The sequence below is a fragment of the Corvus cornix genome, chromosome 4A (genome assembly GCF_000738735.6).
Source record: "Corvus cornix cornix isolate S_Up_H32 chromosome 4A, ASM73873v5, whole genome shotgun sequence".
Taxonomy (NCBI): Eukaryota; Metazoa; Chordata; class Aves; order Passeriformes; family Corvidae; genus Corvus; species Corvus cornix.
Genome location: NC_047058.1, coordinates 8,629,950 through 8,656,306, shown reverse-complemented (window position 1 = coordinate 8,656,306; position 26,357 = coordinate 8,629,950). Strand labels below are relative to the sequence as shown.

The following is a 26,357-nucleotide window of genomic DNA, read 5'->3' as shown; positions in this document are numbered from 1 at the left end:
AGGAGACCATGCTGACTGGAGCAGATAGGAAGCCAGCAAGACCTCTGCATTTCTGCTTCTCATGTGTTTGCTTAGCACAAGCCAAAATCCAGCCCTAGACTTATACCAACTCTTAGCTTTGCTGTGGGGTTATAGCAAAATATGCAAAGCACAGACTTTTTCCACCTTTGCGAAACAGTTTAGCAGTCTCTTCTTTTAATCAGACTTTGCTCAGCAGCCAGTGCAAAAGCTCCTTTGGAAGTTACTCTTTGCTGCTTACCACTCAGATACTATGCCCTGCCTGGCTGCAATCTGCCACATGGATTTTCCTCATTAATGAAGTGTTGCACTCAAGGGATTTGGATGTTTTAATTAATTTTGTATTTATGATAACTGTGCAGCTTGGGAGGAATGGTGTTTGCATATACATCAGGTCTTGAAAATGTCCTTATAAGCAGTGGCAGGTTTTGACAAGCACAAAGGGCAATGTCAGCAATAGCATCAATCACTGGTCTTTTGTGGTCAGCTATGGCTTTGTTACTTTTTGAGCTTGGGGCATTCAACAGCCTCACTACCTGCCAGGGCTCAGATAGAAAAAGGTTCAGCAAGAGCTATCATTTCTCACAGGCAGTGGGTGAGGTGTTGCTTGTCATATTGGTGCCTCTGCCATACTTACAAGCTCTCCCACACCCTTGTCATGTATTACATACCTTGCTAATGAAAGCTCTCAGAGAGGCAAACACGTGCTTAAGGGCTGCTTCTGACTGCCCACTTTTGAGAAAAGCCAGATGAATATCAAAAACCTTCTTCATAAGTGGATTGTGACCATCATTGCTTAAAAGCTGGGTCTGGAAAGCAACAGAAGAATTTACTTTGCGAAAATGTTGTACCTGAAGCTGGAAATGACAGAGATAATTTTGCATAATTAATCACATTAATTCTTAAGCCAGATAAGCAACAAGGCCTTCAATAAAAATATAACCAATAAAATGTTATTAAAATAATAAAACAATCACTACAAATTTAAAGTAGTTAGCAGAGGCTATTTTTGTACCAGAAAAAAACCCTAAAATATTTTATCACTTTTGCATCACTAATTCCAAAACCTAAGTCAAGAATCTGTAAAACTTTCACTGGTTATCTAGTTATTTTAAATAAAACATGCTGTTACCCATGTAATTATCACACTTGTTTTTTTCCATTTCTTTCTATTTATCTTGAAAATTGTTTTGTTTGCAGCCCAAAAGAGAGGGGGAAGGAGAAAAAAAACCCACCCATCTTTTCACTGGGTAGATTAACAGCTGTCATTGGTCATTTCACTTCCCTTGTTTCCTGCAGAGTTTTGCCAGTTTGCACCTTGTGGAGATTATGGTAAAAAGGAATTACTTGGGGGTTATTGATACAGTTTGGTGTCAGACCAGGTGGGCTGTGCCTGCTGTCATCCTCACAGGATTGTGCAGGAAGTTGGGACATGACACAAGAATGTGGATATCCTGTATTGACAGGAAATCAAGAGCCCCCATCCCACTGCCAGTCCTTGGGCTGGCTCAGATTTTGACACCTTGTACAGACCTTGTGGTAAGTTTAGGATCCAGACTTTTACACTGAGCTCATTTCCTGTGGCAGGGGAACAGCATCAGCCCTGCTGCTGCAGCACAGGACCCACTTGTGTGTGGTAGCACCATGTGACCATAAAAGCGAAGCAGAAGCCCACTAAAGCAGAAGGGAATCCATTCTATCCTGTGGTTTGAAAATCACATTGTTTTGTGGTTCAGTAATATTCCAAAAAAGCAGCTGAGAAAGTCAAGCAAGCTTTAAGTGTTGCATTGAAATCCTTTTGCTGTTACCAAACTTCTAAGGAGTAATTTAATGTCTGCACCAGGATGGCTTTTTGGCTCTGCAACAGAAGCAGAGGCTATGATGACATTTCTCTTCGTCTCCATCTAAAGAGGAAATCTTCATCGTGCTTGCTCTGAAATCCAGAGCTGTTCTTGTGAAACTATGCAAGACACATTGCTACAGGCAGGATTCCTCTGACTACACTTCAGGAAGAACATTTATGGAACAGTATTTCACTGCCATCCAAGGCTTCTCTTTACCAAAGAGGCTTTGGTTTTTGTAGATGGCAGTAACTGCCAAAAGCATGAATCCCAGTATGGAAGAGAAGACTTCTACTAGTGGTTCTGGTCCTGTCTGCACTGGTAACCACAGCTGGAGTACCTCAGCCTCAGAGATATTAATGTACAGTGATTCAAAGAAATCTGGGGATCACTTCTAGGTAATTTAGGGTACAAAACAGTGACTGTTCTAAAAATGTTGGACATTCATTTCCCTTTCCTCTAGTCCCTCCTTTCTACACTATGTACATTTCCTCTTATTCTTTTTTTGTAATACCTACAAAAAGTCATGGTATAACATCCATGTGATTTTCTCCGGCCTTGCAGTTTTGAAGAAATGGCAAGATTGCTTAAGGGTATAATTACTCTGAGACCCCATGAAACACTCAGTATTTTGGAAAATAAACAAGCTGAAAATTATTTGCTTTTGTAAAGCCTTCCATATTCTTCCGCTCTAGGAGAATGGATCACCAAAATCCACACACATATAAAAACACAGCACACTTTTCTACGTTTTTGTTTTCAGTGCTGACCTTGAAACTCTGAGTGAAAAAAGAGATGGTATCCAGGACTGTCAGGCAGACTTCGGTGGCAATATTGCCCTCCAGTAATGCCTGGTGCACAATATCTGCTTCTGAGGTGCCTGCATCTGTGGACAGAGAGACAATCAGGAGGAAACAAGTGTTCAACACTCCAGCTCCCAAAAAATCCAAGTGCTGATATAGATAAGGTTTTCCCCTTGCACTTCACTGCATTTGGGAGATGATACAAAAATAGCAAGATGCCAACTCCATTCAGAGAAGCTGCCTCAGCCTGATGCCACACCAGAAAAACAGTATCAGTATTGCCCCTTAATATCACTGTCTTTAAAGCCAGACATAGCATGAGGTGTCCAAACTGTCTCCAGAAAGGGGAAATGACAAAGTGCTTCAATGGGACAAAATACACCCACACGGAGAGGATTAGAGCAGATCCCAGCACAGGTCTCTGTATAGTGCAGTGCTCCTGCTTGCCCTGCTCTCTACCAAACCAAGGTGTTACCTGCACACACACTCAGCCAAGGAGCTGAGCCAAGACAGGCAAGAGCAGAAAGCCACACAAGTCCTAAGTCCCAGGGGTGATTTTTAAGGGGCTGTCTTAAAAGCTGCCCTCACCCATCTAGGAATGTTGCTGGGAGGACTGGTGACCACTGCAATTCTGTAGAATTTGAGTAACCTGAAGCAACCAGCAGCAAGTGGAAAACGGCTACATGCAGTTTTCATCAGGCTGACGCATGCCCTGGGCCTTCTGGCTCTGCTGTACGTACTGTGGTTCAGGGTGAAGGAAGTCTCCAAGCTGCCCAGATGCTGGAGCCGCACCCCGGCTCTGCTGCGGAGCGCTGGCATTGTCTGGGATTTCCTATCGGCTGCTGTGTGCTTGGATAACCAGGCATCATGCACCCTGCAGGGGGGAGCAAAGATAGGGTTTGGGCTAGCAGCAGCAGCCACACCACTACGGGATTATACAAGGCACCAGGATGGAGACCTCTTCTCTACAACACACCAATCTGGTTTATCCGGGACAATCCCAGTGGGACTGACCAGACCATGCTGATTGTGCCTGCTCCAGAAGGCCCTAGGGCTAATACAAGAGCAGGGAAGCTGCTCTGGAAGCAGGGATGCAGCCAGGACTCTTGTCTCACCTGCAGCTGGCTGGGGGGGACACTGCCAACCTGCGCTCGCCTGGGCCTGAGGCTCTCATGCAGGAGCTGGAGGGGAGGGAAGGGGCAGGGTGCTGAGCTGAGGGGCCCCTGCTCACGGCACGGTGCTGAGCAGAGCCCAGATCTGCTGCAGTTTGCCTGGTGTGGGTGTGCATGAGCCCTTCCTGCCTCAGATGGGGCAGGGAGCACAGGGACGGTGCCCACACCCCGGCACCAGATGGAAGGATGCAGTACCTGGCAATATTTCTCTTCCCGACATATCTGAAGTGAAATAAACACACCCTAGGAAGAAAATGAAATATGTATCTGTTACAGATCCTGCAGATCAGGAACAATCCAGAACATTTAAAACCTACCCTGTTCTTGCCTGCAGACACAACTTCTCTGTGCACAAGGGTTTGGGTCTGTATTTACAAGTCACTTGACCTCATACCCGTGGTTTCAAAATTCTGTGGCACATTCCTGTCTTCTCACCCATCTGTTCCCCCAAATTTGCTGCAAATTGGAGAATATGACAGTGACAGGCAAAGCTGAGCCCACAGTGGGACACACCCCAGGAGGAGCACAGGGCACTGCCACTGCACCGTGCTTCCTCAATATACACTTGCTTCTCCTCAGAGGGAGGAAGAGAATTTCATTACAACCTGGCCAGACATCCCTAGTGCTGCACAGGACAGTGCGTGCACTGTGGTCTCCTCCTTAGCCATTCTGACCACACAAAGGTGCAGTGTTTGAATAGTAGCCTCATGATACTCACTCCAGAAGCACGAGGACATTGATCAGCTCCTGGGGGGAGAATTTGTTCCAGTAAGCTAAAAGAGTATCTGAAAGAAAATGAAGAACAGTGCACTGAGATTTAAAAAAACTCAAAGGGGGGACCTTTACAGACCAAAACTGATGGTCCCTTGTCTTTCTGGCTGCCCCCAGTGAGCAGCAGGCACCAACCTTCAGAGATCATCTTCACAATGTACAGGTAGCACATCAGAAGTGTCCGGATCTCAAACTGGTCTAGCCGGCTGCAGTGTGACACGCTGCTCCTCATGGAGCTTCTGCGGATCTGTTGGGACACAGGTGTGACATGGAGGGCCATGGCCCTGGGTTCCTGCGCTGTGCAACAAAGGCTGTGCAGCATGGGCACAGCAAACCCAGCACATACCAGGTGTACTGGCATCCCTCCTGCCCCCCACAGCACCACGCCTTGGAAACAGTTCATCCAGTGATGAGCAGCCTGGAAATCCTGGGCACATCACCGAACACTTCTCTGCTCAGAGAGAAAATGTCTGAGCAGTGAATGACAGGTTATCCAGCAAAATACACAGCAGCCTGCTTTCATTTTCCCTGCTCTCTGTGGCATGTAAGCTCCTAGACATTTTTAAAGCCAGTTCTTGTAAAAACAAAGTTCACTGGCTGTCACCACTTAAAGCAAGAATCTGACTTTCTGTTAAAAACATACACTCCCAAACCAAAATGTCAGTTATTAAAAAAGGACATTTCAGCCTAAGAACTTTTTCCTCCCCTTGATTTTTGGAAGTGTTTCGATTTTCCTCCCACTTAGCGACTCAGGCAAAATAAATGAAATCCTGCTGATGAGTCAATTTCTATGGGAAAGGCTTGGGCATTGTGTGGTGGGAAGCATGACTTCTAAAGTTATATCAATTTTCTTCTGCATTCTCTGTGCTTGCCTGAGCTGTATCCTTCGATAAATGGATACGATTAAGCCCTAGGCTTCTCCTAAAGCTTTGCCTCACATGTTTGGAGAGGGATCCACATATCTTGTTTATTCTGGGATAAGCTGTGGATGTGAGTCATAATAAAGCAGAAATAAACAATCATTTTAGAGTTGGAGACATGGTGCTATGGCCAGAGATTTGCTATTGACCATGCCAAACTACCAAGTAAGCACACAACTCACTCCATGGGAACAGGGCAATGAGCAAAGTGTCTGTCTCTGCAGAGCACTGTTGAAGCTGTGCTCCTCCATGTGGGATTACTTTTACATGGTTTTGTGGATATTGCATTCCCTAACAAAGATTGCTTTCAACAACTCTGAAAAACATTCAAGGGCATTCAAGAGGAGGATGTCTGGCCATGGGGGAAGAGCTGAGCTGGAAGCAACACCATTTCCTGCAAACCCCATCAGCAGCACTGGAGCACATGGCTCAGGGGTTTGCTGGATAGTCAAGTGTTTGGCTGTACTCGGTCCTGTAGCTCTGTGATTTATGGAGGAGAGCTTGCAAGGCCCCACCTCTTCTAAGCATGTCAGGACACAGCCATGAGACCAGATAATCTTTGCCTTGCTTGTTGCAAGGGCCAAAGTTTTTGAAGAATGCATCAATGACTCACACCAACCCAAGACAACTGGAAATTGCCTTGAGGAAAACCAGGGACCGGTTTGCACAAATACCTGACTTCCGTGTGTGCAATATGCCAAGAAGAAGAGTACACCCTGTCTGAATAGCAGACTAAGAGGTCTTTCTGGCATGACCACAGTCACCTTCTGCAAGTTTGGGCCTGTGGTTATTTGCCTGGGTTGATTTTCCTGCGAACACTTTACCTTAAGTCAGTGGTGACTGGCAATCTCACACCATGGTGCTTTGCTTCTCAGATATTTGGAAACCAATTCCCAGCACCAGGCACTGGGGTCTAGCCAGGCTCAGACCCGCCCACACACAGGGAGCACATCTGAGTATGGATAAATGCACCATAGGAGCAGAGATTTTCCACACAGATTTTGCCTTTTATCTTCAACAAGTAATTTGTCAACAGTTCTATTTTTGGCTCAGGGATGTTTGAAGAGGGAAAGCATACCAGACCCGTGACTCTGACCTTTGTTAAACATCAATCTGCTTCTTTCCAGGATATCTATAAGCTGTCTTTGGAGACTGTTACCACAGGGAACTCCTTTTCCCTCCCCCTTATTTGATGCAGCCTGCAGGCTGAGCACTGCTCTTCCCAACCCCTGGTACGTTACATTTTCACACTGATCCAGGGAACTGGTTGCTCCTTCCAAGTTCAGGGATCCTTTTGAATCCTCTCGCTTTATTGCATGGCCATTTGGAAGGGCTGCTCCGCAGGCTGAAAAAACACCAGACCCCACAATTAAGCCCTTTGCACTTAGCACAGCACAGACAGCACATAGGGGCTTGCCAAAGCCCCATGTTAAAAAGCTGGGAAAGGAAAAATCTGGAAAGGACAGTTAGGGTGACACCACATCTGGGGAAAACCATGCAGAGTCTCTGAGGTCTTTTAGGAAATGACTGTTTCAGGTTTTGGGTAATGGGTTTTGAGTGTTTCAGGCTGGTAATAGCTATGTTAAAAATAAATGGGAAATTCATAATTTAGAAAAATCAATTTACCTGGATCTTTGTCTGCAATCAGGCTGGATCTGCTTGAGGGGGATGGAAAACTGCATATGAATTCATCCCTGGATGCCTGTAAAGCAATATAAGGTTTTGTAACCAATAAAAGATAACACCTATTCTCTCACAGAAGGAAACAATGCAATACAAAATGACAAATTAGAGCAGGTTTTAAAAACAAAACCAATGAAAACAGGAATTTCCTTACTTCTATAACAAGGAGACAAAGGACTTGGGGAAGAGTACAAAGAATAGCAGAACATATTAAAGTAAGTCACAGCAATGTTTTCCTTTATGTTTTTCATCAAGTTGAAATTTTGTATTGTTTTTCTCAAATGTACTATTTGTTATTCTTTTGCCCCAGCACGGAGGAAAGTCTAGTCTGCAAGGCTAAGACCACTTGGTAGCCACACACAGAACTCTCGGGAAGACAGGCATCTCCCCAGAACAGTTGGAGTCCAAGGCTGCGTCCTGCTCAAGCTCATTGCATTTGGAGGGACTTACTTCCCCTCACAGCACTGCACACACTGTCAAAAAACATGTTAGACATGGAGGCATCCCAGCTTTACTCACAGGGCTGGAGACAGGGCAGGAGGTCAGTGCCTCGTGGCCGGCCACACGCTGCAGGTTCTCCAGGAGCACCCCGAACAGCGGCAGGTACAGCTGGGCAATTTTTGCCTGCTGGTTCTGAAAGCAGGCACGGAGAAAAATCTCACTAGGAGCCCAGGTTTCCAATGGAGTGAACAAAGGGGAGCTCTTGAGCCAAAACATATATACATATATATCTGTATTTACGCACTATATGGTCTTTGAGAACGTGAGCTGGTTTGGCTTCTCACCTCCACTTCTAGAGCTGCCAGAGAGGTATTACCGTTCTAGCAACAAGCTTGGGGCACTCAGGGGTTTTGGAGGCTAAATAACATTTCCAGTCCTACAGGATGTGTGACAAGCTAAGTCCTGGATTTCCTAACTCTTCAACTGGCACTTGACTCACATAGTTTGATTTTTAAGTGCAACACCCAGGAGTAATATAACAGAAACATTTGCCCATGCCTGGTGTTGGCTAGTGCTTCCAGTCAGAAGTTCTCCATAGCAAATGCTTCTAGTGAAAACAGAAAGAAGTACGGATTAAGTGATACAGATCAAAAACGGTTGGGTTGACATTTTTTAAATGGAGGACTCTTTTACATCCAATTCTTTTTTGTTAAACATATACTATTCTGGATTTGGCTGAAAGGTTAAAAAAAAAGAAATTTAAGGCTTGCAAATTGGGTGGACCTTTTAAATAATAAACAAATCCAATTTTCTCTTCTGATTCAGTATGACAAAAGATAAAAGAAATCTTGAAAACACGGATGGGTTGTTTTATGGAGCTGGGGTTTCCTTGGCTGGAGCAAGGCTGTGCCAACACATGCTCAGCCTGTCCTGCCCGTGATGTAATTTTTTTACTTTGGAATCTCTGGACACCACCTGAGCATCCTGCCCTGGCTCCAGGCAGTTTCCTGGTCACACTGCCTGGAGCACAACACATATACAAATATCCTGTGGGACAACAGTAAGACAGGTAGAGTTTCTGAGGAGTCAGGGATGTGCTGCACACTGAGGGAGTAAACAGCTCCTGAGTTAGTCATGGATCCTCACTGCAGAGACAAACAAGCCCACATCCAGCTGAGGCCTTCAAACAGGCAGAGAAGGGAGGGAAGAGGAGCTGGCTCTAGGCCCGTGAGAGCCCCAGGTACATTTGGGGCACTCCTCCCACCCCTCATGCCAGGAAGCTATCCATGCTCCCAGACAACATTCAGGAATGCAGCACACTAGGAGCAATGTGGGGACCAAAACTAAAAAGAGGCATCTTTACAGGCTACAGCAAGGACAGGTGTGGAAGGTATCTTTTCAGCTTTATACCAGCTAGCGCTTGTATTTCAATGCCTTAGAAAGCCTCGAGCAGCCTTGAGAGGTAGCACGGGCAATCTAGCACTTTAGTAGCTCTAGAATCGGTACCTGTATCAGCTGCAGAGCAAATACCATCAGCAGAAGCAAAGAGGGAGAAATATAGCTCCCTGCCCGCTCAATTCCCTGCAGTTAGAAGCTTTCAAATGAGACAGACAACCAGAGATGTTCATAGGAAAGTAGCTGAGCTGAGAGAGAGGGCGGAGCCTCCCCCTCGACCATCTTTTATTGGGAGAAGGGGAAAGGGGAGGACTGGGGGCGGACCCGGGGTGAGCGGCCAATCAGACACTGCTGAAGAGTCTGAGTTACATTTGGCTTTGCCCGCGCTTGGAACAAAGGAGCTCGGAGCACATGGGCAGGAGCACGTGTCTTTGGGAGGGGGAGGGGAAGCTCAGAACAGGCAGCAACAGACAGGTAATATCTGCACAGATAGCTGGGTACTTTGGAGGGCATATGGGTCAGCAGGGAGCAGCACCAGGATAAAACAAACCCATTTCCAGCCTCTTTCAGCATCATCACATGCTGAGCCTCTGGCCAAAGAAAACTGAGATCCACCCAGAGGAAACCCAGCACCTCATGAGAATCGAGATCCTCTCCTCTGAGTTGCTAATTAATAAAACATGCAGCTGACTTGCAACAGAGATCAGTTCTGTTTCCTGATTATAGCATATTAATACAGGATATGAATTTAAACCCAAGACCAGAACATCACTGATGTCCTAATTTTGTTGAACAACTCTTGGCTAATGACTTTCTCAAGTTCCTTAATGGCTTAGAGCTTAATTACCTAAATATTCAGCATGAGTAAGAGGGCTACAATTATTTCCTAGACGGTTTCTGAGCTATTACTGTTATTCCATAACTATCAATTATTTAAAACAGTTCTCTGAAAAGCAATTAGAATACCCTTTGCGCACCATGAAATATCTAAAACTCTGGTATGTGGTTTTATTCATAAAATTCAACATTATGTTAAAAAGCCAACAAAACAGGCCTGACCTTGTGCTGGTATCTGTTGTCAAAGGCATGCTTGATCAAGAGATTTTTTAAGACCGAGATAGCAGTATATCTGATATCATAATTGTCCTGCAAGGCAATAGAGGCTTCTCTAAGAAGCATCCCCACGAGGAAGTGATGCCTGCAATACTCATCAGTTAAACTGTACTCAAGATTTATATCTGAAAGAAACAACAAGACAATGGTTAGGGGAAATGTTCCAAGAGTCTATTCAGAGCAAGACATAACAGCCACTTAAGCCACAAAGTCCTTGAGCAGTGTTCACCACTCTCTCCTACAGTGCACTGATCTTTGAATAAAGCTGAACTGACCATACAGTTTTCTCCACCAGTGAACTAAGTCATATCAAAGAACTTGTCTTCCAGTTCAGGCTGCTCATTAATTTCAGCCCTCACTGTTTTAGCAGCACCACAAGGAAGGATTTCTGCAATGTGATGCTCCGCAAAGCTTCTCTCTCCAACAAGTAATTTGTAAGTCAGAGATGGCTGAAATGGGGAAAGACAGCACGACTTACTGCCTGGGGATGCTTTGCTCTTGACTGGGGGCTGTCCTGTAAATCCCCAAACCACCCAGGCAGTGGAGATACCAACCTCCACCAAGCAGCTGTGAGGGTGGGAATAGGCAGGAGAAATGGTGGATTTAACTGGCCACCCAGCCCTAGCAGTGCTGCTCTGCAGCTCATTCCACATCCTCCATGAATCTGTGTTCCTCCTCTCCAGGTCAGAGAGCAGAGCAAAAGCATATAGTGCTGCTGGGATGAGGGATGCAAATGCGGACATGGTGCCAAGTGACCAGTGCTGCATCCCAGTCTGCACAGCTGGGCAGCTGCATGGACCGGGGAGCCAGGGTAGGGCTCCAGGCAGCTACTTGCTAGAAGCAGATATTGAACACAGCTCCTCAGAAGCTGCGCTGACTTCCAAGAGAAAGCCAGCTCAGTACGTCATCACCTTGCTTAACTTAACTTGTACCCTGCATCTCACACAGATTCAGGCAGATGCTGTGATCAAAGCAGAGGCTGCTACCAGGATAAGGCACCACTTCCACTGAGGTGCCTGAACAGAGCAGCAGTGAAGTGACAGATACACTGACTATGGTGCAGGGTGCATGTGCACTGGGGCTGCTATGAATGGCCTTGTCCTGACACCATTATCTCTGCCAGGCCATTTACCAAATTAGAACCACCACAGGGATAACCCCCAAGCTCTGTGTTCTTCCCCCAAAAGATACAAATGCCATGTGCTCAGCTCAGGCTTTGTTTTTTCAAAACCCCACAGGTATGAAAGTTCTTCTGTGGTAAAGCAGGGTGAATACAGCTTTGAAAATCCCAGCCAAAGGGTTCCAACAGTTCTGTGGCTGTAAAAGATTTTTTTAATTCATTGAATCATAAGTAGCATTTACTGGATTGTGAAACTCTGATTCAGAGGAACGAAAAAGAAATCTGGAACATTACCTAGCTTTCATTGTTAGTTATGTTAGCAAATGCCTAATTGTCACACATCATGGTTATTACATTAAGTGGATGCAAGCTAATCGATTGGAAAGTGCATACATAATTTGACATTAGAGGATTTGATCATTCCAGTTGGACCTACCTACTGAAGTGAACCGTTCCACAGCAAATTAAAAAAGTTCTACTTATGTGTAAAAAGAAAACGGACAAATAAAAAGACAGCAAAAATAAACAGGAACAAGTAGTGCTCTAAATCTTGGAGAAACAGGACAGTATGTCATGTTTTAATATTATTTGTGAGGCCTTTTCTTAACTCCCAACTTCTGTCAATCCCTTGGATTTTTTTCCCATCACAACATTGCAAAACTAATTGTGTGCTGCTGGCCGTGAGGCCAAGCTTGGGGCTTGCTCTGGCTGATGTCCCCATGTGAGGCAGCAGGGACAGACCAACAACCAGCCCTGCATTACCTGGGAGATTTCAGAGTCACTGTTCCAAGATGCAACACTCCAACTCAACAGGATAGGGTTGCAGAGCTGCCCATCTGCCAGCCTGCCCATCTGCACTGGCTGAAGCTGCAGAAACTCTCTCTATCCACCTCCCTGGGGGCTATTCCTTCTTTTCCTAGAAACAGAGCAGTAGGGGTTGGGCCATCCCCTCTCTGTATCCAAACAAGTTGATGAAGAGGTCAGACACACCAGCAGGGTCTCTCCTGAGCCCACTGTCCCCTGTAACCACAGGTCTGTCCATAAAGCCAGACAAGTTTGCAGTGAAGGTGCATCCCCACATGGCTCTACCATGGCAGGCAGGGCTCAGGCACCACTGCAAAGGCACTTCTGCTACCTGAGCGTGGGCTGCTTACTGCCATGAGCTGTATGTGAACCTCAGCTGGTAGGTCCAGTCACAATAAAACGCAGCAGAAAAGATGAGCTGCCCTTACAGCTTTTCGATTTAACCATCGCAAATGCAAAGGTGAAAGTTAACCAAGAAAGAGCATCCTTATGTTACCATGCCACTAACAAGCATCAGGGAGGCACTGTGTACATGTTTTTCTTGACCGTTTCTAGCAATACTCTTTGTTAAACAATGCCAGGCAAGTAGCCAAACTGATGTAAGAGATTAGCAGTTGGTCCAGAAAGCTCTGAGGCGTTAGATATATACCAAAATAAGGGATATTTCATTTACTACTGCTTATGCCACCTGTATGTGTGTGTGGAACCACTTTGGGACTTGTAAGGCTTCACCCTGACACACAACCAAACATCCCCTTTACTCCAGCAGAATAAATCATACAATCATAAATCCACAGGGCTTTTACATGGGCGAATCCCAAACCTCACTCTCCTCTCCAGTACTTACACTGGCCAGGCTATTGGCATCCCAATCTGGCAATCTTTACTGCATTTACATAGCACAGATGAGACATTAGGACTCAGAGAGAATGAGACTGTCTGTAGCACTCCTGGGGGCCAGTGATGGTTGCACTGCCACCAGTGGCAGAGCTCCAGCCACCCACACCTGCACACAGCCTCAGCTCAGCCCCTTTTAAGCCCCATCCACCCCGTGCCAAGCAGCTTCAGGACCCAAGAGGACACGGTGTGACAGTGAAAGCAGTGTGGATGTGTGGTGGTGCCACAGTACAAATACCCTTGGTATGCACCAAGGACTGGCACAGGCTCAAGTTCTGCTGACTGCCTTCAGGTTTGAGAACAAGCATGAACACATTGTGCACTACTGTGCCCTTGTTCAACATGAAAGCAGAAGGCAACCTAGATCCCCTTCTCGTGGCCACAAGGAGAGCTGGAAGCAGGGCAGTGAGTTCATTCTGTTCTCCTGCATCTCCATTCCCTACAGGACCCACCAATGAGACAGACACTTCTCAGGGGAGACTGACACTCCTGAGATCAAAGGATTACATTGCACAATTTGTGTATTTACTGAAACACAGGCAGTGTCTTCCAGATATTGTTAGTCCCATGAAAACTTAAAATATAGGAAATACTGAAAAGACTGACTGCATACCATTCTGGAACAAAATGATGTAAACCTGACAGAAAAGCATCTTGTCCTGAGGTTAATGTCCTAACCAGGACATACATTTCCTTGATACCAAACCAAAGTTCATCTAGTTAGAAGCCATCAAGACTAATAAATTATAGCTCTTTAGCCAGTCTCTTAAGAAAGAACATACCTTGAACTCTTTGCAGCTTGGGTTTGGAAAATGTCATTGGTAAGTTCAGAGGAATGTAGTGCTCATGATTGCAAACAGTTTGAAGAAATTCAAACTTGTATTCAACCAGCAGCTGAGATAAAAAAAGACAAACACAAACTATGTTTTTAGTTTGACCCATTTTCTTCCACTTCAATGTACTTGTTGCACAAGGATTGAAGAATCTAATAAATAGCACAGATGGTGAAAACTCACTATTACTTGGCAAATTCTTGTGTTGTTCTCCGTAAGTGTCAGCGCATACGGGTGTCACTTGGGACTGCTTTGTCTTTTTCATCCAGTCTATTAACCACTCTTTCCTTTAATTCTGACTCTTTATATTACTTTAAAGAACATCTGGGTACAGGTTTTTGGCCCAGACAAAGAGGTCCAAAAGACTCTGCAGGAACAGTCTAAAAGGCCTCCAAGAATTGTACAAAATAATCACTACCAAGCTTTGACTAATGTAGATATGTAGAGTTGCAAACCACTTTTCAAGAAAACTACTGCTTACCTTAGGGTCTTTTGGGCTGAATCCAGAAATGTAATCATTTATCAAGTTAAAAACAAATCCTCTGTCCATAAAAGTCAAACAACGCTGGAGAGAAAATAGAAACATGTGACCAACCACTAAAAGTAAAAGCAATCATCCTAAATCTTCCCCATACTGCTGTCCTGCCAGCAGACAGATTTCATCCTCTGGGTTGCTGCTGACTTTCCAAAACATACATGATCCTGTTTCTCTGAATTTATTTGGATGACCTTACTTAAGTCTCCAGTGGACAACAGAAATATTTAAAACGAGAATACACATATTTCAGGTTCCAAACAGTTGCTAGGTATGCCTGAAAACCCTCAGTAACATACAGAGTTACTGTCTCTTTGGAAAGAGACAGTAGGAAAAAAACCCCCAGAGTTTTCACAACTGAAAAAAACAAAGACAAGATAAAGTAAAACCACATTTGCTTGCTTGCTCCATATTTCTCATTGTCTATCTTTATTTTTTTTTTTCCCCCTGATAAAATCCTGGGAGAAGGAAAGAAACTGCTGACCTTCAGGAAGTTAGCCAAGCTAAAGTTGACATTCCTGGACTCTTCAGGGATCTCATTATAGCGGATGGTCACATGAGGAATGATGGCAAGCAGCAGTGAGTGCAGGGCATGCTGGTAGGACTCAGGGAACCTCTGGCCTCTGGGCAGCTGAAACCAAGAGCACATCCCAGCTCAGTGCTGCAAGCCAGCACCTGGGGAGAACTGAGCACAGGCACGAGTTCTTTACCATTTGTTTTTGTTGCCTTCCTAATAAAACAGTTGCCAAAGAAAGTATTGGCTGCAACCGCAGTAGGTAGTAACAGAAAAGGAGGCTGCACAAGCCGTAAGGACTTCTGGAATTTTTAAATTACACTTGAGAGTGAAAGGGCGGAAAAGGTAAAAGCAAAGAGAAAAAAAAAAAAAGTTAAGCTGTTCAGCTTGGCAGCTTTTTTTTTTTAAAATAAAGAGTAACACAGCTTTTCAGAAAAGCTTTTGGAGGAGTTTGTGACAGTTCTGTAATGCAGCATTGACCAAATTCATTTGTACCTTGATTTTGTTTTCTTCCAGTAAGTACATTGCCATGGACTTTGCCAGTGCTTCGAAGAAAAACCACGAATACTAGAATGAACAAAGAATACTATTACTTTTCTCAGCAGGATTGAGCATGACTGACATTCCCTGAGTATGTGGGGCAGCACCCATGTGGGAGGGAGAGCTCACATTCAAACGGCTTTTTGTAAGCACATCTGTGCTTACACAGTTGGCTTGGAACAGAGGCTTTTTCTGCCCAGAGATGTCCTGCCAATCTTAGGGTGGGAACAGATTTAGCCCCTCTGCACCCCAATGCACCCTGCCAAGAACTAGCAGAGTTTGGGGTGCAAGCCCTGCAAAGGCCCAGAGAGGCAGAAACTCAGTCTGACTCCTGTGAGTCACCCTTCAGGTGTGGCTGGAGGAAAATGGGTAAAACTGGCAAAATGAACAGCCTTTTTCTGTCTCCTGCCATGAATAGATGTTCCCTGCAAGAACTCATCTCTGTTTTAAGGGGGCAATCTCAAGAACATGGATGCAAGGAGTTTCCCTGGCAGCTTTGCCCCTGCAGTGGGTTTAGATGGGGGTAAGTGCTGGGCTTTATACCAGACCCCCTTTTCTTCCCCTCTACCCTTGGCAGCTAAGTACTGCCAATACTTCACCTTGAGTAGCTTATTGATGGCTAGAAAATCTGCCGACTGCTTCAAGATGGTGGCCATGGAAAGGACCAAGATTTCATGGGTCATCTTCACCTGTTTGGCACTCGGTTTCTCAGCTCGAAAGACATACTGGGACAAGAACAGCAGTGTCAGTGTGTGCCTGCTCCCAGCAGGGAGTCTTGAGGGGCAGTATCTCATGACTGACCTTTATGAAGGAGCGCAGGTAGTGGTCTAGACCTTCTTCATGGCACGTGGACACGATGTGCAGAAGAACCCTGGGGAGAAACATGGTTTGTGTTCAGCACGCAACATGAGGGCAAGTTCCTCTACCTCACAAAAGCAGACACCACATCACCAGGGTCAACCCTAAAAGCTCACTGCTGGCATGCATGGCCTGATTTGCAGAGTGCCAGTTCTTGCAGGCCAGCACCCCCTCACACGGCTCCTGCACCATCCTTGCACAAAGCACTCAGATGAGGTGCCCAGAGCCCCTTCTCCACTTCTGTGCTGGCCCAGGAATCACCCAGACAAGCTGACTTTTAACACTCAAGACTCCTTGCATGAGGAGGTGAGATGGAACATTGTCCATCATTGTTATAATCTGATACCTCCTTGCATCCCCGGAATTTATTAATTCTGGAAGCCTCCTTTTTTTTCTTTTACTTTATTTACATCATATGCTCCTTGTTACATGCACTGGATTATTTTGGTCTGTTGCCTTGCAGTGTGGGAAGGTCAAGCAGACCCTGGAGAATATGCCAGCCCTCTGGACACACTCCCAGATGGCTGATCAAGGCATCAAGAGCCTAGTTTCCCCAGCCAGCACTGGGGATTTACATTCCACTCCCAGCCAGAGGGAACAACAAACTATTGCATGTTGTCACAGACCCCACAAGCCAAACCACAAGGAATTTACAAGCCATTTATCAGATCAAGTGTGTTTTAAATTCCACTATGAAAATCTGATGATAAAAGAGATTTCATTAAACAGAAAGCTACTGACAAACTGGAAAGCATCAAGCCAAGCTTTGATAACAATCTCTGGAAAGGAAGGTGAGAGCTGGTCACCAACAGGTACCTGGGGTCACCTGTTCCCCTGTCCTTGCCCTCTGGTGCTTATAACAGAGTGGAATTACAGTGGTCCACAAAGGAGAAGTTCTCACAACCTGCATCATATGGTGCAGGGCTGTGACTGCAATAGGCACCACATCCCTGGGGACCAGGGCTCACCCTCCAGCCTCCAGTTCCATAGGAACAGGATGCTTCTGGTACATGGATGCACGCTATGTGTTGGGACCAGAGGAGGATGACATCCAGCACCCCCTGTGCACGGCAGCACTTCACTGAGAAAGCACCACAGGAGGAAGGCGCATATTTTAGCGCATTTCTCGGTTCCAGGGTGTCGCTTCGGTGCCAGGCAGGGAAGGTGCTTTTGCTGGAGCTCCCTCCAGCGCCCGCCCGGGCCGGTGCTGCCCTCTTGGGGCCGCCGGGGCAGCGCTGGAGCTCCGAGCCGGCACAGCTGGAGCTGCAGCACAACACACCCAGCTCCGGGGCACCGGGAGCAATCCTGAAACCAGGGACTGGCATGCTGGAATGAGAATTGCTCCCCAAATCTGCTGCCTGCAGCTGGGACACGCCTGGGCACTCTGGAGCTTTTGATACGACAATAACTCTGCTCCCAGAGTCACCCAAACCCTTTCTCTTTTGAGAAACAAACCAGGAGTATCTTTAAAGTACCACGTTTTTCCTCACACAACTTCCAGGACAAGAGCCCCACAATGCCACCATGCCACCCACATGGTCGAGGGGAAGACAGCAGCAGGGGACAGCCAGTACTGTCACTTAGCACCCTGTACTGGGAAACCAGACCCTGCTTTGCACTGCCATTTGTGGCTTTGCATTTGTCACTGGATGGTTCACCCAATACTCACATGGTACAGTTGACAGCTACTTCATCCTCCTGCGTCACGTTTGTGAGGACTCTAAATAGTTGCATAAGAATTACAGGTAGAAACTGAATCATTACTTGGATCTCCATCGCGTGCAAACACTAAAACAAATGTTCAAAACACAGACACTTTTAGTTCAACATTTTGCAGATGTTAAACATTTACAGTCCGCAGACATTTCTGTGGCAATGGGACAGATGTTAGCAAAGGCTTCAGGGTGTGGAAATGCTTCAGCTCACTGGAGGACAGGGGAACTTGGACCCATAGCAGAACTTGCTGCCTCCTTCCAGCTGACAGATCCCAGCTGCAAACCTTTAGGGAGCAACATAAATTCCTCATGGCAGGTATTAATCCTCCTCTCAGATGTGTCCAGGCAGCTATGACTTAATTAGAGGTCATATGCTACTATTTGATTTGAAAAGCCCAGAATTTAAGGCTGAAGTTTTGCTTTCAAGTCTTCTCATCACTTGTGCCAGGTTTTGAAGTCCCATTTCCCCAAATGCCTTTGGAACATGAAAAACTGCTGCCCGATGACTTGCAGAGAAACTTTTCAAAGAGCATAACTTGCTATCAAAAATGGAGTTTAAGGCACTTGGCGAAGGTCAAGATCATCTTGTGCATATGCTCTCCACCAGTCTCAGAGAGCTCTTGTGCCTGAAGCTCATGGTAAGAGTCTAGGAAAGACAGCACGTTTCATTTTCAGTTTTCAAACCTACAAATCTAATGAAAGGTTTTTAAATCGGTATCTATCTATTTAAATTACTGAAATTATTGAGGTAGTGGTGGTTAAGAATCCCTCACTTGTGGTCAGCACATACCTATCTCCCTGTCTGTAGGTTGCAGTGAGGGCTCTGGGGCTCGGCAGGGCTGGGACCTGGCAAAATGCTCACAACAAAGCTACTGTGATTTTAGTGTTTGGCTTCAAAACCTGCTATTATTTCTATTTCTTAAAGTACTTATACATTATCTGACACACATTAAGTAACCCTGTGGTGATACATCCCCATCACTGGAAGTGGAGCTGTTGCTACAGCAGCACTCTCAAAAACAGGCAGTTAAGGAAGGAAACAAGGACAGTAAATAGCCAAGAATTATATTCCCTGAAGAAGCCCTTGCTGGACCTGCTCCAAGGCCCTTACTCATGCTGCAGTGATTACCAAAAAGCTCAGTCTAGGTCATAGGTTACCTCTGTTCAAATTTAACTGGCTGATAATCTCACATATCTTTTTCAGCCTGAAAAAAACCTCCTGTTTTGAATGGGCTTCCAGAAAATAAGGAATTGTGCTACAGTTTAAAGGTCTCAATCAAACCTAGAGCAGCAAGGGAGGACCGTCTGAGTCCACCAGCAGGAAGCTTTGCCATGAGCATGGCAGAGTGATGCTGACTGCTTGTTTTATCCCTTTTGGAAGGCAGAGGGAAGCAGCACACAGACAATCGTCTGACAAGATAAAATGAATGGAGGGACATGAAAAAACATGTCATTTAAATATTAGTCTATCTGATAGGATAAAGCAAAACTAAGGGTACCACACAGTGCACCGGCCCCACCAAGGGTGTGTATCCACAGCGCAGGGTTCTGGGTATTTGTTGACAGTCTGTAAAAACACAAACAAAGCCCAGCAACAGGCACTGTTCACCTTTAGGTATTTAACAAGCTCTCCTGGTACTTCCTTAGCTCCCGCCTGAACCAGCTGGCAATAGTGGAAGAATTTGTGCAAGTGCATGTCCTGGAAGAGACAAACAAGTTCAATTCAGCAGCCTCAACAATTGTGAACCTCTACTTTGCCGTTTGCACTCAGAAATCTGGTGACTAACCTGCAGCAGTGGGCCATGCCCCCAGCAAACCCCATGTCCCTGCCAGCTGCACTCTTGATCCCCAGCTGCCATCTCCCAGGACTGCTCCCTGTCTTTTCCAACATACCCATCCACTGCTCAGCCCCTGGCTCCCAACTAACCTCAATATTAAGCACGAAACTTCCAGCAGTGTCAAAATTCTCCTGTGCTTGTACTGCCCTGAGTCCCAAACCCCAACCAACACTGGCCTGGAGAAACGGAAGCCCTCTCAACAGCTGCAGCTCTCAGAAACTACCTCACCACCTGCATCACCAGCCTCCTACTGTCCATCTGAGGCAGACTCTCCTTCCCATTACTCTCCTTCCTCCTCCAAGGTTAGCTTTAATTACTGAGTTATTTAACTCTGAAAAGCATCTGGAAATGTAATTTGGTAGGAAGCACAACGACTGTGCTGCTCTCAGCGCTGTACAGAATCAGTTAACCTCCAAAACAGATGTTGAAACACGTTTTCTCTAAATGTTAATGTAGCTGATGACAGCCAGCCAAGGGCATTTCCCCCAGCAGCAGTGCTGACAGGAGGTGCCCCAGAGAATGTGCTGGGGATCCTTGCTGCACGTCATGTGAAACTTATGGAAGTCCACCACTACCATAAGACAGTAGAACATACTGGGACTTGGTAAAATAGACTGAACTGCTTTCAGAGGGAAACCAGGACTGTTATTTTCTTTGTCTGCTGTTGTCAGAGAACTTTTTTTTTAAAAAACTTAATGAAACATCTAATACTAACTTGGACTTAATGATCTTAAGAGGTCTTTTCAACATTAAAAATTCTACAGTTTGGGGAAACCTCTCACATCCACCAGTTCTCTCTTTCGTATCATCGAAGCAGCTCATTTGCTCAGATGTTTCCCTGGTCCTGCCAGTTATAGTGCAATTGGCCAAGGAAACATCAGCCTCTCCCTAGGCTCATTCTCCCAAGTCACACAATTATCTCATCCCATCCAGTCAAGGAACAGATCCCTGCAAGTAATCCCAGCCATGCTGCTTCAGAAGTACCTCAGTGCTGCTTTGCAAACCAAGTACCAGAGCCCTCTGTCCCACACCACCTATGGCTTAGCAGTAGTAGAGAGACAGCAGTCCCTTCCTTTGCATTTGTGCTGGAAGTTTTTAAGGTGCTTGACTTACCTGGGTGTAAATGGTTGAGTCCAAATGGATTCTGATTTTAAACAGTGGCTTTGCTCCATCCACCCACTTTGCATCCATGCTGGACTGCTGTGAACAGATAACATTCAAGTACTTGGTTTCAGACTGTGGTGAGAAGGTGGCTCTGTGCAGACACCTGGTCAGAAGGTACTGGCTGGAGTGGAAGAAGGGGTTCACCCCCAGCACAAACACCACCTTCCCCATGCACACAGAGCACAGGCTCACTCTCCTGCCCTGTGCCATCTGCAACAGCCCAGCCCAACCTGCTACTAAAATACCCTCTGCAACCTGCATAACCAGAGAAAGTGGAATTAAAGTTGTCCTGTCTCCCATCCCTAAGAGCTTTAAGCTTTGGGGGGTGCCCTGCAGTAGAGATCTTTTCAGCTGAGCAAAGCACCAACAGAAACCCAGAATTTACAGTGGTAAGAAAAGCTCAACTTTCCTCTTCTTTTTCCACTTAAGCCCATTTTAAATGGCCTTCCTACTTTCCGTGACTCTGTGTCTCCAAGCCCCAGGTATCCAGGAGGGAGGTTGGAGGAAACCGGCAGATGCCGCTCCAGGGTGGCAATCCGCCCGTCCTTCAGCAACGGCACCCAGGCGTATCCCACTGCAGAGGCAACCAGGGCAGCAGAGTTAGCAGACACACGGGGGTACATGTTCAGCTCAAAAAGAGCTCTATCTCATACTGAGAAGTCCAAACTTGCAGTTGTGCAAGTGGCTTCGGCAAGGGATCAACCACGTCAGTGTCATTAAAGCACCTTTTACCCGGCGAACAAAATTCAGACACAACACAGACCGGGAGTGGGTTTGAGGGGCAGGAATAGTGCGTGAGCCATGGCTGTGCACCGTGATGAAGGTCCTTTGTGGACTGGATGAAGGGAGAGGCTTCTCAACCAGTGGGACCCAGGTGTGCACATGCCTAGTCTTGGTAGGATCAGCCCCCAAGACCCTGATCTCACAGAAAGTTTTTACTGGTGACTTGCCTGACAACAGGATATTTGTGCAAGTCAGGAACATACAGAAAGAGCTGTGAGACTGCAGCAAAAATTTGAGTTTTAATATAAACCCAAAACATTGAGTTTATTCCATTTTAGAATCACAATTTTGTATTAGGTTGCTTTTAGAAAAGAAGATTCAGATAGCCTGATATGTTAATCACATATTTTCTTCATGTCCCTACATTTGTCTTATCTTGGCCTTTTACACTCCAACAGAATTTAAGCATTGAACATACCTTGAGTTTCAACGGTGTCTTGTTTTTTCGATGTTGCCTTTGTACTAATTTCACAGCTGACATGATAGAAGGTGAAAAGCAAATGATGCTTTTGATGGAGGTGAATTGGAAGCTCAATTTTAATCTAAAATGATATCATGATAGATCAGACTGTATTTTAGTTGTGGAGTAGTATTTTAGTTCTATTTAATTTCACAAGTGTTATGTTGTTACACAAGACACATTCTTACTAATCTTAAATAATTCCTAACATTTTCATCACATTTGCAACATTACTTATTAATGGGGGTGTGTGATTGGAGTGCACAAAGCATGACAGTAAAGACAGCAGAAAACAAACTGATGTTAAAAATTGACAAAGGCTCTGGCTTTGCTGAGCCCTTCTGCTGAAGCAAATGGCTGGTAATTATCTTTACCCATAATTCACCCAGCCCTTGAAAAAGAGGTATCCTGAAAAGCCCCTTGGCATTGTAGCATCCAGGAAAATCTGCTGTTTCCCACATTTTGTTTTTACCTCATCATAGAACTCCGGACTCTGGTTGTGATGCAGCACGGCAGCGTATGCGTTTGTGGTCAGGAGAGGGCCTCCGGGTTTGCCATATATGCACTGGAAACACAAATGAAGAGCTGAATTCAGGGTCCTGCCACCCTAAATGAGCTGGCCAAATTAAACCAGTGATCATGGAAACTCAGTGCTTTTCTCTTGCCCTGCTGAGCCTGGCTAGTACAGAACATACAGCAGTGGTCAAATAGCAGCCCTGTTAACAGGTAACATTAACCCACCTTTAATGGCTTGGCATCAACTTCATCTGAATCCCTGAACTCAAGACAGACAGCAATATTCCTTGCCTGAAATATGGGAGAACAGGAGGTTGAGCAGCAGCACCACCCTGGCCCACATCAAGCCTGGCTGCAGGTCACTCCCCAGGTCACTCACCTTTGCAAACACCTTCTGGTTCTCATACTTCAAGTGTAAGGGGTAGACATAGAGGTGGTTTTTGTAGACAGTGAAGGGGTAACAGTATTTTGCAACTTCTGGGACAAGCTCCTCCACTTCAACTGCAATGTCCTCACAGCCCTTCCCGAAAGGTTTTATAGGAATGAAAGAAGCTGTGAAACAATCTGGAAGAGGATAAGAACAGAAAAAATCAGGTCCACTAGAAAAGCCTTTTGGACAGGAGATTAGCCTACATAACCTGTGACAGGAGTTGCCAAAAGCCCACTGAATGACACTGAACACATCCTTTCAGCAAAGTAATTTCTTTGCTTCCGTTTCTTTAAATGCAAGGTAAAGAATTACACTGACCATGTTTGTAAAGCCCTACAATATTATGGATCAAAAATAACATATGAGATTGGTGCAAAAGCAGGCAGCTGGCTTCCTTTGGATTTAGGATGTGATGGCCAAACTATAAAGCAGACAAATCCCTCAGGTAAATCTCTGCACTTGGACCACATCTCCTCCACACAATGCATCAGAAAGACTTACAAGTCAGTAGTTGTGCTGAATTACTCATTTCTCATTGCAGCCCCAAGATACTCTTGTTAATGAAAACAGAAAAATCCCCCCTAGAAGCATTAAGTCCTGAGGCTCAAGCCATCAGCATTTATGCTAAGATCCATGATCCTTACTTGTGAAGTCTAGCGGGATGTCTTTGATGACGATATTTAACTGGGCTGGAATGACCTGCAGTTTTGTCTTCTCTGGTCTGTGTTAGGGAGAAAGGAATAAGAGTGTGAACGTTGAAAGCTCAGGTGCTGAGCACATCATCAGCATTTTTTGCTACCCTCCAAGTATTTTAGAAATTGTAATCTCATGCTTACACTTAGCTGTTTAAAAATGTATGTTAAAATGTCTGCCCAGCCCCTGCACCAGTCTCTCACACTTACTTCTTATACTCTGCTAAAAGCTTCAGCATATCTTCATTTGAGAGTTTGCCACTGTCTTGCTTGTACAGGGGTGAGAATTTTCCATTAGCATCAAGAGTGCCCTGGGAGTCTTTGAAAACTGGTCTGCAGAAAACAAGAGGTGTATTTTCTAAATGTTGGTAAATATACAGACACTGAGGTCTTTGACACATCTGAAAGGCAGATCATCAGGTGAGAGGTTCACTGGCCTGTGACTGCTCCGAATACCACAGACCTGATTGCTCTCCCACCCCGATGTGGTGCTTAGACCCCACCCAGGCTTGAAAACGTGTCACGTGAAATCACATGGGACATCACACAATTTCACTCTATCCAGCCAGGTCAGAAGGACACAGCCCATTTGAAGCCTGGTGCACAATCATGAACACTCTTCCATCCCCTCCCACTAACACCAAGTGTTAGTGCACCACTTGCATATGGGGTCAGAGCACAGAAATCCTCCTAGGAAAGGAGTGTACAATAAAAACCAGTTTGGGGACACACATCAGCTTCCTCCTGAAGCCAGAGAAGGAGACTGGACTCTGCCCTGGATGAATACCAGCATCTCTACCCTTGAAAGTAAAGGGTGTCTGTGTATAATAAGAACATTAAAGCATCTGCACTCCCCTTCTGTGCAAACACTTTGCTCTGAGACCCACAAGCTCCCTGCAGCAGGCCACTCAGCTCCTTGGTGTCCAAAGGCAGCACTTTACCCAGCCAGAGCCCACCATTAGGGTGAGGCACCACTTGGAAGAGGGCTGATTACTGGCTCCCAGGATCCAGCTGCATCCCAAAAACACCACCTCAAAGAGGAGTGTCACAGGAACATCCAGTTCAAGAATACATATTGCAACTGGTATACCCCCAAATTCCAGCCCACTGTGACAGCTTTCTGTGTTCCCACGTCATTCCTGTCCCTTTTGTCAGCACTGAAATGCAATTTAGCACTAGGAGGCAGTGGATGATCTTGCCTTCAGGCCTTCCTCTGACTGAGATTTAGGAGAGTTAGCACTGACATACTTATCAGTCCCAGTAAAACAATAGCAAGGGAATGGGATCACTACCTTCAGCCATTCCCAAGAACATTAATTAATGCAGAATTTAAGATGGAAAACAAACCCCATGTGATTGCCACTGCCAGGGTGGGACATCCTCTGCTCTCATCCTGTCCCTAGCAATGGCTAATGCCAGGAGGGAATTTCTGCAGTGATTCCCTTGGTAGCATAGGATAGTATACACTTGTCCCCAGGAACGTTCTGCCCTGGTAGCAGTAGCTACAGGTCAGTAGGAAGGTTACTGCCTTCCCAGCCCCAGCACTGTTTGTTTTTTAGTACTTTGTTTCTAATTCTAGATAAAGATTTGGGATTGGCCCGGAAAGCTCTCTTGGGAGTCGGAGCCAAGCTCTGCCCTCAGCTGCAACTTCACTGACTTCAGTCGCTTGGCCCTTTGCCCAATCATATCCCAGATCACTCTCAGTAGCAGCTTTCCACTACTGCAGAACCCAGCCCAAGGGCACGGCCCAGCCCAAGGCACTGACCTGGCAGCCCAGCCAAAGGGCATCCGGTACTGCCCCAGACGGCTGCACACCTGCTTGGCCACTTTATGGACCTTCTGGGCAGTCTGCAAAACATGAGAAAGGCAGGTCAGTGTGTGCCAGGACTTTGATGCTGCGCTGGAACAGGAGTGAAGGGCGCTGCAGTCTCCACGGAGGAGCATCTCTCCATCTTCTCCCCAGGCACCAGCACAGCTGACAGACATCAGTCTGTCACTTCACGCCACCTACAGCTGTTACTTTGCAAAGCAATAGCAAATGTTGTGGGCAGCCATGTTAAACCTCCTCAGGATTAAACTGTCAGGCTATTAGTGCTCTATTTGCCAAAGGGTATTAGTTTCTTTTCCAAAGCTGACTGCAATTGGCTCATCCTGGACATACTTACAAAGTGTGCCAAGGGAATGCCAGCATTACCAGATATTCTATAATTGACTTTTCAGGAACTACTCTTGACTGCCTGCAACAAGGCAGCATCAGCTCCATCTGGCATGCAGAGACTGATGCTGGTGGCAGCAGCAGGGCCTCTCCCTTGGATGTCAGGAAAAAATTTCTTCACTCAAAGGGTAGTCAAGCATTGGACAGGCTGCCCAGAGAAGTGGTAGAGGTATTTAAAACACATGTAGATGTGGTGCTCAGGGACATGGTTTAGTGGTGGGGTTGACAGTGCTGGGGTAATGGTTGGACTCAATGATCTTACAGGGTTTTTCCAAGATAAAGGATT

General features: G+C 45.8%; 1 protein-coding gene across 10 annotated transcripts in view; it reads right to left on the bottom strand.

Annotated features, from left to right (window-relative positions):
* DOCK11 (dedicator of cytokinesis 11) overlaps positions 1–26,357 on the bottom strand; it is an 88,110-nt gene that overhangs the window by 22,983 nt on the left and 38,770 nt on the right. For 6 of the 10 annotated variants that reach the window (XM_019290857.3, XM_039571926.1, XM_039571922.1 and 3 more), the window contains exons 14-41: positions 25,622–25,704; positions 24,067–24,189; positions 23,809–23,885; positions 23,114–23,298; positions 22,960–23,025; positions 22,691–22,783; positions 22,177–22,300; positions 21,428–21,549; positions 20,925–21,011; positions 19,583–19,672; positions 17,928–18,046; positions 16,202–16,271; positions 16,000–16,125; positions 15,356–15,427; positions 14,831–14,977; positions 14,293–14,376; positions 13,761–13,872; positions 10,104–10,282; positions 7,728–7,841; positions 7,152–7,227; positions 6,767–6,870; positions 4,741–4,852; positions 4,553–4,619; positions 4,030–4,077; positions 3,778–3,843; positions 3,403–3,536; positions 2,630–2,745; positions 690–827 (exon numbers count right to left, since the gene is read on the bottom strand). In XM_019290857.3, the coding sequence (XP_019146402.1) occupies positions 690–827; positions 2,630–2,745; positions 3,403–3,536; positions 3,778–3,843; positions 4,030–4,077; positions 4,553–4,619; positions 4,741–4,852; positions 6,767–6,870; positions 7,152–7,227; positions 7,728–7,841; positions 10,104–10,282; positions 13,761–13,872; positions 14,293–14,376; positions 14,831–14,977; positions 15,356–15,427; positions 16,000–16,125; positions 16,202–16,271; positions 17,928–18,046; positions 19,583–19,672; positions 20,925–21,011; positions 21,428–21,549; positions 22,177–22,300; positions 22,691–22,783; positions 22,960–23,025; positions 23,114–23,298; positions 23,809–23,885; positions 24,067–24,189; positions 25,622–25,704 (2,934 nt within the window). The other 4 variants (XM_039571923.1, XM_039571929.1, XM_039571925.1 and 1 more) reach the window with 4 other exon arrangements.